The sequence below is a fragment of the Delphinus delphis genome, chromosome X (genome assembly GCF_949987515.2).
Source record: "Delphinus delphis chromosome X, mDelDel1.2, whole genome shotgun sequence".
NCBI lineage: Eukaryota > Metazoa > Chordata > Mammalia > Artiodactyla > Delphinidae > Delphinus > Delphinus delphis.
The window spans coordinates 68657677-68675924 of record NC_082704.1 but is presented as its reverse complement, the minus strand read 5'-3'; the positions used below and the strand labels follow the sequence as shown (position 1 = coordinate 68675924).

General features: G+C 35.9%; 1 protein-coding gene across 1 annotated transcript in view; it reads right to left on the bottom strand.

The window, feature by feature from the left end:
* Window positions 1-18248, bottom strand: part of TEX11 (testis expressed 11) — a 348927-nt gene that overhangs the window by 220588 nt on the left and 110091 nt on the right. Inside the window, exon 8 of the mRNA XM_060003090.1 lies at window positions 17696-17781. Coding sequence (XP_059859073.1) covers window positions 17696-17781 — 86 coding nt within the window. The remainder of the gene's footprint in view (window positions 1-17695; window positions 17782-18248) is intronic.

The following is an 18248-nucleotide window of genomic DNA, read 5'->3' as shown; positions in this document are numbered from 1 at the left end:
TTTGGCAAAGGAGCATAAGCAATACAGTGGAGCAAAGTTACTCTTCAACAAATGGTGCAGGAACAACTGGACATCTACATGCAAAAAAAAAAAAAGGAATCTAGATACAGATCTTACATCTTTCACAAAAATTTTAAATTAGCTCAAAATGGATCATAGCCTGAAATGCAAAGTGCAAAACTATAAAACTTCTAGAAGATAACATAGGAGAAAACCTACATGACCTTGGGTATGGTGATGCCTTTTTAGATATAACACCAAAGGACTTCCCGGGTGGCGCAGCGATTAAGAATCTGCCTGCCAATGCAGGGGACACAGTTTCGATCCCTAGTCTGGGAAGATCCCACATGCCATGGAGCAACTAAGCCTGTGAGCCACAACTACTGAGCCCCCGTGCCACAACCATTGAAGCCCGTGTGCCTAGAGCCCATGCTCTGCAACAGAGAAGCCACCACAATGAGAAGCCTGCAAACCACAACAAAGAGTAGCCCCCACTCACCACAACTAGAGAAAGCCCACATGCAGCAATGAAGACCCAATGCAGCCAAAAATAAAATCAAAAATTAAAAGAAGTATATAACACCAAAGACACAGACACAATCCATGAAAGAACTCATTGTTAAGCCAGACTTCGTTAAAAATTAAAAACATTTGCTTTGTGAAAGACAATATCAAGTGATTTAGAAGACAAGTCACAGAGTCAGAGGAAAGATTTGCAAAAGACACATCTGATAAAAGACTGATGTCCAAAATGTACAAAGACTCTTAACAAAAAACCAAATAACCCAATTTAAAAATGGGCCAAAGTTCTTAACAGATATCTCATGAAAAAAGATATACAGATGGTAAATAAGCCTGTGAAAAGATGCTCCATGCATCATATGTCATCAGGAAATGCAAATTAAAACAATCATAAAATACCACTATGCACCTACTAGAATGGCCAAAATCCAAAACACTGACAACACCAAATGCTGGTGAGAATGTGGGAGAACATAACTCATATACTGCTGGTGGGAATGCAAAATGGTACAGCCACTTTGCAAGACAGTTAGGTGGTTCCTTATAAAACTAAACACACTCTTAACATATAACCCAGCAATCATGCTCCTTGGTATTTACCCAAAGAAACTGAAAACTTATATCAAAAGCTGCCCATGGATGCTTATAGCAGCTTTATTCATAACTGACAAAACTTGGAAACAACAAAGATGTCCTTCAGTAGGTGAATGTATAAACTGTGGTACATTCCAGATAATGGAATATTATTCAGCATGAAAAAGAAATGAGCTATCAAGCCAAGAAAAAACATGAAGGAACCCTAAATGTATTATTACTAAGTGAAAGAAGCCAACCTGAAAAGGCTATATACTGTATGACTCCAACCTATATGACATTCCAGAAAAGGCAAAACTTTGGAGACTAAAAACATCAGTGGTTGACAGGGGTTGTGGGGAGGGAGACATGAATAGGCACAGCACAGATGATTTTTAGGGCAGTCAAACTATTCTGTATGATACTAAAATGCTATACTGATGGATACATATCATTATACACTTGTCCAAACCCACAGAATGTACAACAGCAACAGTGAGCCCTAAGGTAAGCTATGGACTTAGGTGATTATGATGTGTCAATGTAGGTTTACCCTTAGTTAAAAAAAAAAAGCACCATTCTGGTGAGTGATATTGATTATGGGGGAGGCTATGCATGTGGTAGGGAAGGGAGTATGTGGGAAATCTCTGTACCGTCCTCTCAATTTTGCTGTAAACCTAAAACTGCTCTAAAAAATTCTGTCTTAAAAATAATCAAATCACACTCATAACTGGGGAGGGGGGTGTTGGAGACTGTGAACATGCTCAAGACTGCCTACTCAGGCATGACCAGAGAAAGGACCTACTAGCTACCACCCCCTGGATGAATACAGGGCAAAATGATAAATTCACTGAACTGTGAAGATAGTCTTTAAGCCAAACACACATCCAACAGGAAAGAGTGAAAGTTGAACTGGCTTAAAACAACCTTTGACCAACAAGGGGCTTGTGTATCCAGATGAAGGGGAAAACCATGAAAAGATAAAAACAGGAGAAAAAACTCTCAGCAGGGACATTAGAGGTCACATACTGTGAGAAAAATAGACTTCACAGAATTAGTCCAGTCAAGTGACCAAACAAATAGATGACCAAACAAGCAATAAAAAGAAAAATAAGTTCCTGAAAGTGGGGGAACTGGTATCCAAAATTGCTACAATATATTATCCAAAATGTCTAGTTTTCAACAAAATATTACATGACATGCAATAAAACAGTAAAATGTGACTCATACAGAAGAAAAGGAGCAGGCAATAGAAACTGCCTTTGAGAGGTCCCAGACATTACACTTAGTAGAAAAATACTTCAAAGAAGCTACTGGAGGGCTTCCCTGGTGGCGCAGTGGTTGAGAGTCCGCCTGCTGATGCAGGGGACATGGGTTCCTGCCCCGGTCCGGGAGGATCCCACATGCCACGGAGCGGCTGGGCCCATGAGCCATGGCCGCTGAGCCTGCGCGTCTGGAGCCTGTGCTCCACAGTGAGAGAGGCTGTGACAGTGAGAGGGCCACGAACTGCAAAAAAAAAAAAAAAAACTTTAGGAAACCATGTTTAAATAATTAAAGGAAGGAAGAATAACAATGATTCATCAAATAGAGAGTAAGAATATATTAAATGATAGAAATCATTTTAAAAAAGTGGAAATTCTCAAGTTGAAAAGTACAATAACTGAAATGAAGAATTCACTAGAAGAGGCTCAAAGTCGATCTGAGCAGGCAAAAAGAGAATACATAAACTTGAAGATAGACTGACAGTGATTATACAAATCTAAAGAATAAAAAAACATGAGGAAAAAGAACAGTGCCTCAGAGAAATGTGAGACATCATTAAGCACACCAACATATGCACAATCAAGAGTACCGAAAGGAGAGAAGTGAGAGAAAGGGATAGAAATAATGGTTGAAAAGGTCCCAAATTTGATGAAAAACAATAATCTACACATCAAGAAGCTTAAAAGGCTCCATGTAGGATAACACAAAGAAATCCATAACCAGACACATTATGGTCAAAGTATTCAAAGTCAAAGAGAAAGTACTGAAAGCAATAAGAGAAAAATGTTTCCTCATGTAAAAGGGAATGATAGTAAGTAACAGCTGACTCCTCATCAGAAACAATGGGGGCCAGGAGGCAGGGATGACATATTCAAAAGGCTCAGAGAGAAAAAAAAACTATCAACTAAGAATCCTATATTAGGAAAAGTATTTTTCAAAATGAAGACTAAGTAAATTACATTCCCAGGCAAACAAAAACTGAGAATTTCTTGCTAGCCTTACATAAAAGACAAAAGGACAGTCTCCAGGCTGAAAGCATGTGGCATCAGATATCAATTTGAATTCATAAGAAAAAAAAAGTGTTAGTAAAGTAATTAAGTAGATAATAAAAACAGCATGATTACATATTTCTTCTTTTTCCTTTCTTATTTAAAAAGCACCTGTATAAAAGTCCATAAAATTTTATTGTTGGGGCATTACATATGTAATATATTTGACAATAACAACACAAAGAAGCACAGGTTGGAATGAAATTATAATTAGAGTAAGGAAATGACACCAGATGGTAATTCAAATCTACATGAATAAATGAAGAAAACCAAAACTGATAAGAAGGTCAATATATTTTAAAATTCTATAAATATATTTATGCTCTCCTTTTTTCTCTACTCTTTGGAATACATTAAGATTATATAAAGCAATAATTATAAGCATATATTCTTGAGTTTTAAAATATATACAGACATCATATGTATAAAAATAATAGCAAAGAAAAGAGAGAAGGGAATGGAGTTATACAGAAGTTCCTATATTTTACTGGAATAAAGTTAGCATACATCTGAAGTAACTTCTAATAAATTAAGATGTATGTTGTAAGCCCCAGAACAACCAGAAAGAAAATAACTCAAAGAATATATAATTTTTGAAATTGCTCAATAAATTTAAATGATACAGTATAAAATACCCACTTAAGACCCAGCAATTCCACTTCTAGGTATATACACAAAAGAATTGAAAGCAGGGACTCAAGCAGAGTTATATACCAATGTTCATAGCTGCATTATTCACGATAGCAAAAAAGATGGAAACAACCCAAATGTTCATCACTTGATGAATGGATAAACAAAATGTGGTAAATCCATAAAACAATATTATTCATCCATAAAAGGCAACGAAATACTAATACATGCTACAACATGGATGAACCTGAAAACATTATGCTAGGTAAAATAAGCCAATCAAAAAAGAAAAAATAATATATGACTCTACTTATATGATCAACCTAGAATATGCAAAGTCATAGAGACAAAGTAGAATAGAGGTTACCAGGGGCTGAGAGGAGTGGGAGGAGTTGAGTTATTGTTTAATGGGAACAGAATTTGATTGGAGTGATGAAAACATTCTGCAAATGGAGGGTGCTAATGGATGCACAACACTGTGAATGTACTTAAGTGCCACTGAATTGTACACTTCAAAATGGTTAAAATGGTAAACTTTATGTTATATACATTTTACCACAGTAAAATAAGTCATGAGTTAAAAGAAAAAAACAAAAGGAATGAAGTATCCATACATTATACAACATGGATGAAACTGGAAAATATCACGTTAAGTGAAATAAGCCAGACACAAAAGGACAAATATTGTGTGATTCCACTTATATGAAGTACACAGAATAGGCAAACTCATAGAGACAGAAAGCAGATTAGCTTTCTGCGGATGAGCGGGAGGGAGGAAGTAGGAGCTAATGTTTAACAGTTACAGAGTTTCTGTTTGGGTTGATGAAAAGGTTTTGGAAATAGTGATGAGAGGTGCATAACAGAGCTAATGTAATTAATGTCACTGAATTATACTTAGAATGATTAAAATAGCAAATTTTATGATATATACATAACCACAATAAAAAATAAATGCATTACTTTTCAAAAAATATCCACTTTTAAGACAAAAGGAGGTAGTAAAGGTGAAAAAGGGGGAAAGTAGTTATGAAACAAAACATGAAAACAAAAAGCAAAATATCAGGTATAAATCCAAAAATAATATTACACATGAGGAGGGCAGACAGCAGAAGCAAGAAGAACTACAATCCTGAAGAATGTGGAATGAAAACCACATTCACGGAAAGAGAGACAAAATGAAAAGCCAGAAGACTATGTACCAGATAAATGAACAAGATAAAACCCCAGAAAAACAACTAAATGTAGTAGATAGGCAACCCTCCAGAAAAAGAATCAGAATACTGACAGTGAAGATGATCCAGGACCTCGGAAAAGAATGAAGGCAAAGATCAACAAGATGCAAGAAATACTTAACAGACACCTAGAAGAATTACAGAACAAACACCTAGAAGAATCAAAGAACAAACAAAGATGAAAAATAAAATAACTGAAATGAAAAATACACTAGAAGGAATCATAGCAGAATAACTGAGACAGAAGAACGGGTAAGTGACCTGAAAGAGAGAATGGTGGAATTCACTGCTACAGAACAGAATAAAGAAAAAAGAATTAAAAGAAATGAAGACATCCTAAGAGACCTCTGGGACAACATTAAACGCACCAACATTCGCATTATAGGGGTCGCAGAAGGAGAAGAGAGAGAGAAAGCACCAGAGAAAATATCTAAAGAGATTATAGTCTAAAATTCCCTAACATGGGAAAGGAAATAGCCACCCAAGTCCACGAACCACAGAGAATCCCAGGTCGGATAAATCCAAGGAGAAACACACTGAGACACACAGTAATCAAATTGACAAAAATTAAAGACAAAGAAAAATTACTGAAAGCAACAAGGGAAAAATGACAAATAACATACAAGGGAAATCCCATGAAGTTAACAGCTGATTTCTCAGCAGAAACTCTACAAGCAAGAAGGGAGTGACACGATATATTTAAAGTGATGAAAGGGAAGAACCTACAACCAAGATTACTCTACCTGGCAAGGATCTCATTCAGATTTGATGGAGAAATCAAAAGCTTTACAGACAAGCAAAAGCTAAGAGAATTCAGCACCACCAAACCAGCTCTACAACAAATGCTAAAGGAATGTCTCTAAGTGGGAAACACAAGAGAAGAAAAGGATCTACAAAAACAAACCAAAACCAGTTAAGAAAATGTCAACAGGAATATACATATTGATAATTGCCTTAAATGTGAATGGATTAAATGCTCCAACCAAAAGACACAGGCTCGCTGAATGGATACAAACACAAGACCCATATATATGCTGTCTACAGGAGACCCACTTCAGACCTAGGGACACATACAGACTGAAAGTGAGGGGATGGAAAAAGATATTCCACGCAAATGGAAATCAAAAGAAAGCTGGAGTAGCAATATTCATCAGATAAAATGGAGTATAAAATAAAGAATGTTACAATAGACAAGGAAGGGCACTACATAATGATCAAGGGATCAACTCAAGAAGAAGATATAACAATTATAAATATATATGCACCCAAGACAGGAGCACCTCAATACATAAGGCAACTGCTAACAGCTATAAAAGAGGAAGTCAACAGTAACACAATAATACTGGGGGACTTCAACACCTCACTTACACCAATGGACAGATTAGCCAGACAGAAAATAAATAAGGAAACAGAAGCTTTAAATGACACAATAGACAAGGTAGATTTAATTGATATTTATAGGACATACCAACCAAAAACAGAAGATTACCCTTTCTTCTCAAGTGCACACAAAACACTGTCCAGGATGGATCACATATTGGGGGTCACAAATCAAGCCTTGGTAAATTTAAGAAAACTGAAAGCATATCAAGCATTTTTTCTGACCACAATGCTATGAGATTAGAAATAATTTACAGGGGAAAAAATGTAAAAAACACAAACACATGGAGACTAAACGATATGTTACTAAATAACCAAGAGATCACTGAAGAAGTCAAAGAGGAAATCAAAACATACCTAGACACAAATGACAATGAAAACACAATTATCCAAAACCTATGGGATGCAGCAAAAGCAGTTCTAAGAGAGAAGTTTATAGCAATACAAGCCTACCTCAAAAAACAAGAAAAATCTCAAATAAACAATCTAACCTTACACCTAAAGGAACTAGAGAAAGATGAACAAAAAACCCCCAAAGTTAGCAGAAGGAAAGAAATCATAAAGATCACAGCAGAAATAAATGAAATAGAAAAAGAGAAAATATCAAAGATCAATAAAACTAAAAGCTGGTTCTTTGAGAAGATAAACAAAATTGATAAACCTTTAGCCAGACTCATCAAGAAAAAGAGGGAGAGGACTCAAATCAATAAAATTATAAATGAAAAAGGAGAAGTTACAATGGACCTCGCAGAAATACAAAGCATAAGAGACTACAACAAGCAACTCTATGCCAATAAAATGGACAGCCTGGAAGAAATGGACAAATTCTTAGAAATGTATAACCTGCCAAGGCCGAACCAGGAATAAACAGAAAATATGAACAGACCAATCACAAGTAATGAAATTGAAACTGTGATTAAAAATATCCAAACAGGGCTTCCCTGGTGGCGCAGTGGTTGAGAGTCCGCCTGCCAATGCAGGGGACATGGGTTAATGCCCCGGTCCGGGAAGATCCCACATGCCGTGGAGCAGCTAGGCCCGTGAGCCATGGCCGCTGAGCCTGCGCGTCGGGAGCCTGTGCTCCGCAACAGGAGAGGCCACAACAGTGAGAGGCCCACATACTGCAGAAAAAAAAAAAAAATGCAAACAAACAAAAGTCCAGGGCCAGATGGCTTAACAGGTGAATTCTATCAAACATTTCGAAAAGAGCTAACACCCATTCTTCTCAAACTCTTCCACAAAATCGCAGAGGAAGGAACTCCAAACTCATTCTATGAGGCCACCATCACCCTGACACCAAAACCAGACAAAGATATGACAAAAAAAGAAAATTACTGATTAATATCACTGATGAAGATAGATGCAAAAATCCTCAACAAAATACTAGCAAACAGAATCCAACTACACATTAAAAGGATCATACACCATGATCAAGTAGAATTTATCCCAGGGATGCAAGGATTCTTCAATATATGCAAATCAATCGATGCGATACACCATATTAACAAACTGTAGAATAAAAACCCTATGATCATCTCAATAGATGCAGAAAAAGCTTTTGAGAAAATTCAACACCCACTTACGATAAAAACTCTCCAGAAAGTAGGCATAGAGGGAACCTACCTCAACATAATAAAGGTCATATATGACAAACCCACAGCAAACATCATTCTCAATGGTGAAAAACTGAAAGCATTTCCTCTAAGATCAGGAAGAAGACAAGGATGTCCACTCTTGCCACTATTACTCAACACAGTTTTGGATATCCTAGCCACAGCAATCAGAGAAGGAAAAGAAATAAAATGAATCCAAATCGGAAAAGAAGAAGTAAAACTGTCACCACAGATGACATGATACTATACATAGATAATCCTAAAGATACTACCAGAAAACTCCTAGAGCCAATCAGTGAATTTGGTAAAGTTGCAGGATACAAAATTAATGCACAGAAATCTCTCGCATTCATATACAGTAACAACAAAAGATCAGAATGAGAAATTAAGGAAATAATCCCATTCACCATTGCAACAGAAAGAATAAAATACATAGGAATAAACCTACCTAAGGAGACAAAAGACCTATACTCACAAAACTATAAGACACTGATGAAAGAAATCAAAGATGACACAAACAGATGGAGAAATATACCATGTTCTTGGACTGGAAGAATAAATACTGTCAAAAAGACTATTCTACCCAAAGCAATCTACAGATTCAATGCAATCCCTATCAAATTACTAATGCCATTTTTCACAGAACTAGAACAAAAAATTTCACAATTTGTATGGAAATGCAGAAGTCCCAGAATAGCCAAAGCAATCTTAAGAAAAAAAAACGGAGCTGGAGGAATCAGGCTCCCTGACTTCAAACTATACTACAAAGCTACAGTAATCAAATCAGCATGGTACTGGCACAAAAACAGAAATATAGATCAATGAAACAGGATAGAAAGCCTATAAATAAATGCACACACCAACGGTCAATTAATCTACAACAAACGAGGCAAGAATATACAATGGAGAAAAGACAGTCTCTTCAATAAGTGGTGCTGGGAAAACTGGACAGCTACATGTAAAAGAATGAAATTAGAACACTCCCTAACACCATACACAAAAATAAACTCAAAATGGATTAAAGACCTAAATGTAAAACTGGACACTATAAAACTCTTAAAGGAAAACATAGGAAGAACACTCTTTTACATAAATCACAACAAGATCTTTTTTGACCCACCTCCTAGAGTAATGGAAATAAAAACAAAAATAAACAAGTGTGAACTAATGAATCTTTTTCACAGCAAAGCAAACCATAAACAAGACGAAAAGACAACTGTCAGAATGGGAGAAAATATTTGCAAACGAATCAATGGACAAAGGATTAATCTCCAAAATATATAAACAGCTCATGGAGCTCAAAATCAAAAAAGCAAACAACCCAATCAAAAAATGGGATGAAGACCTAAACAGACATTTCTCCAAAGAAGACATACAGATGGCCAAGAGGCACATGAAAAGATACTCAACATCACTAATTATTAGAGAAATGCAAATCAAAACTACAATGAGGTATCACCTCACACCAGTTAGAATCATCAGAAAATCTACAAACAGAAAATGCTGGAGAGGGAGTGGAGAAAAGAGAACCCTCTTGCTTTGTTGGTGGGAATGTAAATTGATACAGCCACTATGGAGAATAGTATGGAGGTTCCTCAGAAAACTAAATATAGATCTACCAGATGACCCAGCAATCCCACTACTGGGCATATACCCAGAGAGAGCTATAATTTAAAAAGACACATGCACCCCAATATTCACTGCAGCACTATTTACAATAGCTAGGTCATGGAAGCAACCTAAATGCCCATCGACGAATGGATAAAGAAGATGTGGTACATATATACAATGGAGTATTACTCAGCCATTAAAAGGAATGAAATTGGGTCATTTGTAAAAACGTGGATGGATCTAGAGACTGTCATACACAGTGAAGTAAGTCAGAAAGAGAAAAACAAGTATCGTATATTAACACATATATGTGGAATCTAGAAAAATGGTACAGATGACCTGGTTTGCAAGGCAGAATAGAGACACAGATGTAGAGAACAAACGTATGTACACCAAGGGGGGATAGTGGGAGGGGGTGGTGGTGGTTGGATGAATTGGGAGATTGGGATTGACATATATACACTAGTATGTATAAAACAGATAAATAAGCAAATTAAATTTTTAAAATATTAACATGAAATATGAATGGATTAAACAATACAGTCAGATGGCAGGGATTTTCAGACTAAATTCAAAAACGAGATCCAACTATATGCTGTTGATGAGAGACACACTTTAGATTCAAAGAAACAAAGAGGATGAAAGTAAAGGAATGGAAGAAGATATACCATGTAAATAACAACCATAAGAGCACTAGAATAGCTATACTAATATCAGACAAAACAGACTTCAAAACAAAAGAAAATGTTACTAGAGATAAAGAAGGATATTTTGTAATGATAAAAAAGGCTAATCCATCAGGAAGATACAACAATTATAAACATATATGGACCTAACAACAGAGCCCCAAAATACATGAAGCAAAAGTCAACAATATTGAATGGAGAGGTACATAATTAAACAATGATATTTGGGGATGTCAGTGTCCCACTTTCAGTAATGCATATTACAACTAGGCAGAGCATCAAAAAGGATACAGAAGATTTGAACAACACTATGAACCTACTAACCTAACAGACAACTACACCACACTGCACCAGATAACAGCAGACTACACATTCTTCTAGAATGGAACACATTCTAGGCCTTAAAAAGCCTCAGTTGACTTAACAGGATTGAAATCATACAAAATATGTTCTCTCCTTACATGGAAATAAATTAGAAGTAAAGAACAAAAAGAAGTTATTTGGAAATTAAACAACACACTCCTAAATAACCAACGGGTCAAAGAATAAATCACATGGGAAATTAGAAAATACCTTGAGCTGAATGAAAAAGGAAAACAAAACATACCAAAACTTACTGGATGGAACTAAAGCAATGGTTAGGGGAAATATCCTAGCCATAAACAGCAATATTAAAAAAGATCTCAACCTTTCATCTTAGGGGGAAAAAAAAGCCAGCACACTAAACCTAAAGCAAGCACAGAGGAGAAAAGTCATAAAGATTACAGTGGAAATAAATGGAATAGAATACTTAAAAAAACAATAGAGAAAATCACGAAAACCAAAAATTGGTTCACTGAAAAGATCCAACAAATTGACAAAACTTTAGCTAGGCTAGACTAACCAAGAAGAAAAAAGACTCAAATTACTAAAATCAGGAATCAAATAGGGGTGACATCACTACTGACATTTGGAGAAAGACTATTCATAAATCTCTTGTATAAATCTCTTAATCTCTCCAAATTTCCATTTCCTTATCTGTACAAGATGAAGTTGATCGATATCATTTTTTAAACTCTAAGCAGATGAATGATTTTTTTCAAACAAAATCTTAAAAGGACATACTACATAGGAAACTGATTAAAGTCTAATTTCTCTGAAGCAAGATGGGGATCTTGGAGAAGTGTGAATAAGTCTCCTCCTGTTAAAGGAGATTCTGAAGCTCTTCTGGCAGAACCTAAGGGTACCACAGAACAGTTTCTTAATTTCTGAACTAGATGATCTGTAAGGGTTCTTACAGCTATAAAGTGTTATCTATAGTAAATTATCTTATTAAAATTTCTACTATACAATTTGTTATATTTCCACAAGATGGTGCTAATACATTCCATTTTCCATTAAAACATGTCTTCTATATGATCATTTTTACAGTTAATAATTTTATCATAGTCTATGATCATATAATACCCTTAACTTTTCAAAGTACTATTGTATTACTTATGTTATCTTCATTACAAGCCACCTACACAAATAATGTTGCACTAATTTTTCAGATGATGATATCACAGCACATAGTAGTTAGGTAAGTGACCCAAGGTCACACAGTTGATTAGTAACAGATTTTCTAATGCTAGCTCTGTGTTCTTTCCCTAGATCACACTGCCTGATTACAGATAATATTGTCAAAATCTCAAGGTCTCAGGCTGAGACAGAAGCAAAAATAAAGCAATGAATATTAAGTAGCATTAAAACTGATACAAACTGCCCTTGGGCTCATATACTGAACCATTAATATTTGTGCATATAAATCCATTTATGTATATTTCCTTTACTGTTTCCCTTATTAGAAGACCTCTGGTGTCACATATTCCTATACAACCATAGTAAAGGCTAAATACTGATAAATAAAAATATCTCATTAATACTGTCCTTATTGTAAACATAACTACTTTTTAAAACCATCATAGAAATTACATAATCTGGGTTTACTAACTCTAAGCACTATAAATTTAGAAACTAACACTATAATTTTTGTTAAATTCTCCTCTTTCGATTCCATAAGAGATACAAAAAGTTTTATAGAACAGGAAAGAAACACACTTCTCTTCCCACTTGAGGATACTACGTCTAACATAAAAACTATCCCCAACTACTAAGAAACAACTCACATTAGCTGCCAACTAAGACAGGCTTTAGATTCGTTTTAGAGAAATATAAAATGGTGTTAGAAAAGGAGCTAAAAAATTACTCCTCCTCTAACATACTACTTACCCAATTATTTATTCACATCCAAAAGTCTAGCAACATTAAGTTTAGGTTGCGTGTGTGTGTGTGTCTGTGTGTGTGTGTGCGTGTGTGTGTGTGTGTGTGTTTTTAAGAAAATACGAAATGAGACCTTATGGTCTCAGAAGGATGCTAAAGAAATCATGCTTTCTTTGGATGCTGAGAGGAGAAAAGCAACCCAGGCCCCTCACACAAGGAGCTGAGAAATATTCTCATTTTTGGTAACCTACAAAGGCCTCTCCTCTTCAGAAATTTATAAGCACTTAGTCTCTGACGTGTAGGTTAAGGCAGCAGGGTCATTTAAATTTCAGTTATTAAGATCAATATTAGATTATTGTTTACAAAACACTTTTTTACTATATCCATGGGTATTACCCTTTCATTTTGATTCTTCGCTCCCAAATTTAATCTGCCGTAATTAGAAAATAGGTCTTACAGCAAAAGGGGAAAAGTAAGGCTCCCCAAATGTTTACCAGCCAGTAGCTCCAAGGAACACAGGAGTGAATTAGAAAGAACTACTAGAAATCAAGGAAAAATCATCCTTGATAAAGAATATGATTAAGGTGGGACTTCCTGGTGGTGCAGTGGTTAAGAATCCGCCTGCCAATGCAGGGGACACGGGTTTGAGCCCTGGTCCAGGATGATCCTACATGTCGCGGAGCAACTAAGCCCGTGCACCACAACTACTGAGCCCACGTGCCACAACTACTGAAGCTCACGTGCCTAGAGCCCGTGCTCCACAACAAAAGAAGCCAGTGCAATGAGAAGCCTACGCACCTCAAGGAAGAGTAGTCCCCGCTCACTGCAACTAGAGAAAGCCCACGTGCAGCAATGAAGACCCAACGCAGCCAAAAATAAATAAATAAAATAAATAAGTTTTTTAAAATAAATTAAAAATAAACAAATTCTATCATGATAAAAAAAAAGAATATGACTAAGATATGGGGATGAGGACATTTTTCTCCCAGGGGAAAAATAATCTCCAAAGTCTTTGCAGTAAATCAGTGTAATTGCAAAGCCTTTTGAGTTGGACTCATTTCTATTGTTTGGTTTACAGTACTTCTTGTATAATACTAATTAGTTAGAGCACAATTTCTGTAAACCTTTTCTAAAAAGCCAAGTTCAGCAAAATATATGTCCAAATTGTTAGACAGGACTTTAAAAGACTAAACACTAAATTTAAATTCTACCAGGGCAACTGAGAGGCCACTAACAAATCCCCTAGAGCACAGAAGAAAGTTCTATATCAAGAGTCTCTTCCCACCTACTTATTCTTGCCTTTGCCAGGAGCAGACAGAGGAGCTCAGTATAGCAAGAATTACAAAAGGGGAGAAAAAGAAAAACTGTACTTTATTAAACAAGAAAACCTCTTAAACATATTTCCAAAGCTCGTTTCAAAGATCTGAAATTTTATATTCTATGGAGTCCTAACTGAATTTGTCATTTGAATACACTGAGGCAGGTACCTTGACGCCAAACAGTAAAGTAAGATTAAGGATTCCCAATTTCATTCAGAATTATAGCGACCTTTCTTAATCTGTGGCATCTCTAATAAGGGGACATAATCAAAAAAGTGTGTCAGAGGGACTTCCCTGGTGGCGCAATGGTTAAGAGTCCGCCTGCCAATGCAGGGGACACGGGTTCGATCCCCAGTCCAGGAAGATCCCACATGCCGTGGAGTAGCTAAGCCCGTGAGCCACAACTACTGAGCCTGTGCTCTAGAGCCCACAAGCCACAACTACTGAAGCCTGCGTGCCTAGAGCCCGTGCTCCGCAACAAGAGAAGCCACCACAATGTGAATCCTGCGCACCGCAACGAAGAGTAGCCCCTGCTGGCTGCAACTAGAGAAAGCCTGCATGCAGCAATGAAGACCCAAAGCAGCCAAAAATAAATAAATTTTTTAAAAATCCCCCCCGCAAAAAAATGTGGCAGAAATCAAGGAAAGCAGCAGCTGTTTATGAAGTTTTCTTAGCAAAAGAAAAGGCAAGAGGGAGACAAAGACTGATCAAGGTCCTAAACTGAGATCTGTTAACAAGAACTGAGAGAAAGAAAAGAGCTTTATAAGCAATACCCACTACCACCCTTTATGTTCTAGGCTTCTACTTCAACAAAATTCTAATATACTACAGCAATTTTGGTATCTTATCATTTGTGAAAAAATGAGGGGTTTCCCTTTTAGACTGAATGGGTATTTCCAAATTGTATGTAACCACTAGCTTAAGATATCCACTGTTCTCAAAAGAGTTAAGCCTGTAGAAAGTACACTCACCTTCCATGCCCTCCTTCTAGTACAAAACCTACAGAGAAAGGTGCTTAATTAGCAGCTATTCATTCCTGCTTGTATCACCAACTGCTCCCAACAGTTTTCTCAACACACAGATAATTAAAGCACAAAGAAGAACTGCCCCCAAGAATGGCAGTATATGATAAAAAGATGTGGGTGTCTGTCTTTATAATATTTTTACTTGGGAAGTCAACAAGTAATCTGTGTTTGATTTCACTGTGATAAATTTTAGAATATACTAGTGAAGCAGCCACATTAGTGCCCATTTGCGGTAAATAGCAAACACATCACCTAGCAATAGCAGCAGCTACTGCCATATATTGAGCAGTTTCTATTTCCCAAGCCATGTTACTAAATACTCTACAATATATGCATCATCGTATTTAATCTCTAGAATAATTCTAAAAAGTAGGTATCACAATGTTGATAATTATTTTTGCCTCTTTTTAAATACATTAAAATATAACCCTTTTCAAGGCATTTGACAATACTTCACTAAGTTATTTTTATATCCCCAAAAGATGTGGAAAAATAATCTGGCAGAAAGATTAAAATAATATATAATAACTAGGGCTAGAATTCAAGTCCTTCCTGTTTTTCCCAATCTCATTCTAGTGACAAGAATACAAAAAGAGTCAAAAATATAGTGGTGCTCTATAAATTTGTTATTATCTAAATATGACTGTGGGTCAAATAATGTTCCTAATAATACAGACACTAAACAGAGTAAAAATCTGATATAGTCAGCTTATGATATAAATATCAGTCATGCTCTGTTACTGTCATATTTTCCTTCTGTACGGTTTTCTAAAAAAGATGATGACAGATAAGAGATCAACAATCCATGGCATATACGATAATAACCTACATTTATGCCACTTCAAGCCTCAGCCTACTCTTACAAGCAGTTGCTAGAGAGCATTCATGTTTATGTTCATTCTGGCATAAACTACAGGCTCACCTCCATAGTCTTAAGCTTCCAGAAGCCATCCATGGCACCACAGTATCCTTTTTTTCTTTTTTTTTGTCCTTCCCATTCCTGTCTCCTTGGCATACTAATCTTTTGATAGGTTGATGCCATAACCTTTGTGATTGCTGCTCCCCTAAATACTGCCAAATCCTGGAATAGAACTCATTCAATTCACTTTATAAAAAGGTTGTTCATTTAAAGGAAACTTGTTGTAAACCTATGCTAAACTAGCTAGCTCCTTTAGTATATTTTTAATAATTCAATTGATAAATGTGATTTATAATAAACATTTCAGGTATATTCCACTTGTATGAAACATTCTAAATTGAGACAAGTATACCTCTTGTAACTGCATAAGCCTGCTCTGTCAGGCATAGTTCGTTACAGAGTTTGATCAATCTTTGAGCTCTAAAAAGTCTTTTACATAAACAAGTTATTTGCATAAGTATTTTATTAGAGATATATACGCCTATGAGTACTATAATCTTAATGACCATATTTCTATTTATTTCATTAATGGTAAATGTAATTTTCACAATAGTTAGACTAATCAAGAGAATATCTCCAAATAACTAGAACTAACCCCATACTCAAAGAAGGGAAACATTTAGGAATTGATTTGCTATATTTTACTCCATAATCTTCTGATATTCAAAAGACTTGGGACTTCCCTGGTGGTGCAGTGGTTAAGAATCCACCTGCCAATGCAGGAGACACAGGTTCAAGCCCTGGTCCGGGAAGATCCCACATGCCGCAGAGCAACTAAGCCCATGCGCCACAACTACTGAGCCTGCACTCTAGAGCCCACGAGCCACAACTTACTGAAGCCCGCACACCTAGAGCCCGTGCTCTGCAACAAGAGAAGCCACTGCAATGAGAGGCCCGCGCACTGCAAAGAAGAGTAGCCCCCACTCGCCACAACTAGAGAAAGTCCATGCACAGCAACGAAGACCCAACATAGCCATTAATTAATTAATTAAAAAGGAAAAGAAAATGCGAAGCACTTTATGTGACATCTCCAGAAAAATAGATTTTTCACAGAAATTCACTAGCAATTACTGAGTATCTACTATTATGTCAGGACCTGTACTGGGCATAGGTATTCAGTGAAACACAGGATTCTTGCATATAGTTGCTATATTTTTGCACTATTCCCTGGTATTTCCAGATTCAACACAACAGTACAAATCTTAGTGTAGTTCTAAGCATATAGTAAGTGCTTAATATATACTTACTTAACTGATATTAAAATACCAAGATTCTCTTAAGACTAATAATTTTAGGTGATCCTACTATTTACCCACCTGCCCTTATACTCTGGGGTTAGCAGACAGCAATACATACCAAAGCAAAAAATAAGGATTTCCATATTCTTGATGAAGATACACAGGAGGAATGGAGGGAGAACATGCTTTTATGTTATTAACAATAGAATACATTTTTCTATCAACTGGCAACATATAAGAATAATAAACAATACATGTTAAAGGAGTAACTAAATTTAGCATGTTGACTTTTGAAATCAGAAAATGTTTAAACTGCCAAAGTACCCTATAGTAAGTATTAACTGAACTCTATGATAATAATCGTTAATTTATATTCATTATTTTTTTATATTACCTGAGCCAGAAAGAACTTTCTTCATATTTATTCTGCTTGTAGGTTTCTATTCCAAAGCTATAACAGAGAATATGAAGATATCCGCTCTACAATATTAAAAAAAAAAAACAAGATACGTCAGATTCATGATTCTCTTAACGTTAAAAAAATCTATAGCATTTCAGAGTCTTTAAGACATACTTAGTGTTCTGTACATCAAAATAACCCACTCATCCTTATCAAAACCTCTCAATTTATATAAAGAGGAACTAAAAAATACTCAGGGTGTGGCATTAGTTACCTATGGAAAGGTAATACAATACATTACTAAAAGGTCCTTTGTAACAGGAAATGGGAAAACTAATCATTGCCCAGCAAAAGAGCAGGCTAAAAATGCCTCTGTAGGTTGCCAGATTCAGTAAAAGGCGTTAGAAAAGAGTATATTCAAAGAAAACAAAATCACCACTGAGGGGGGCAAAAAAATGAATGAATACCTTTCAAAATTAAGACAACTTTAAAAAACGTGAAATGTGTCCAAAGCACTATCTAGTCATAAGACTTTAGAAAGTTAATT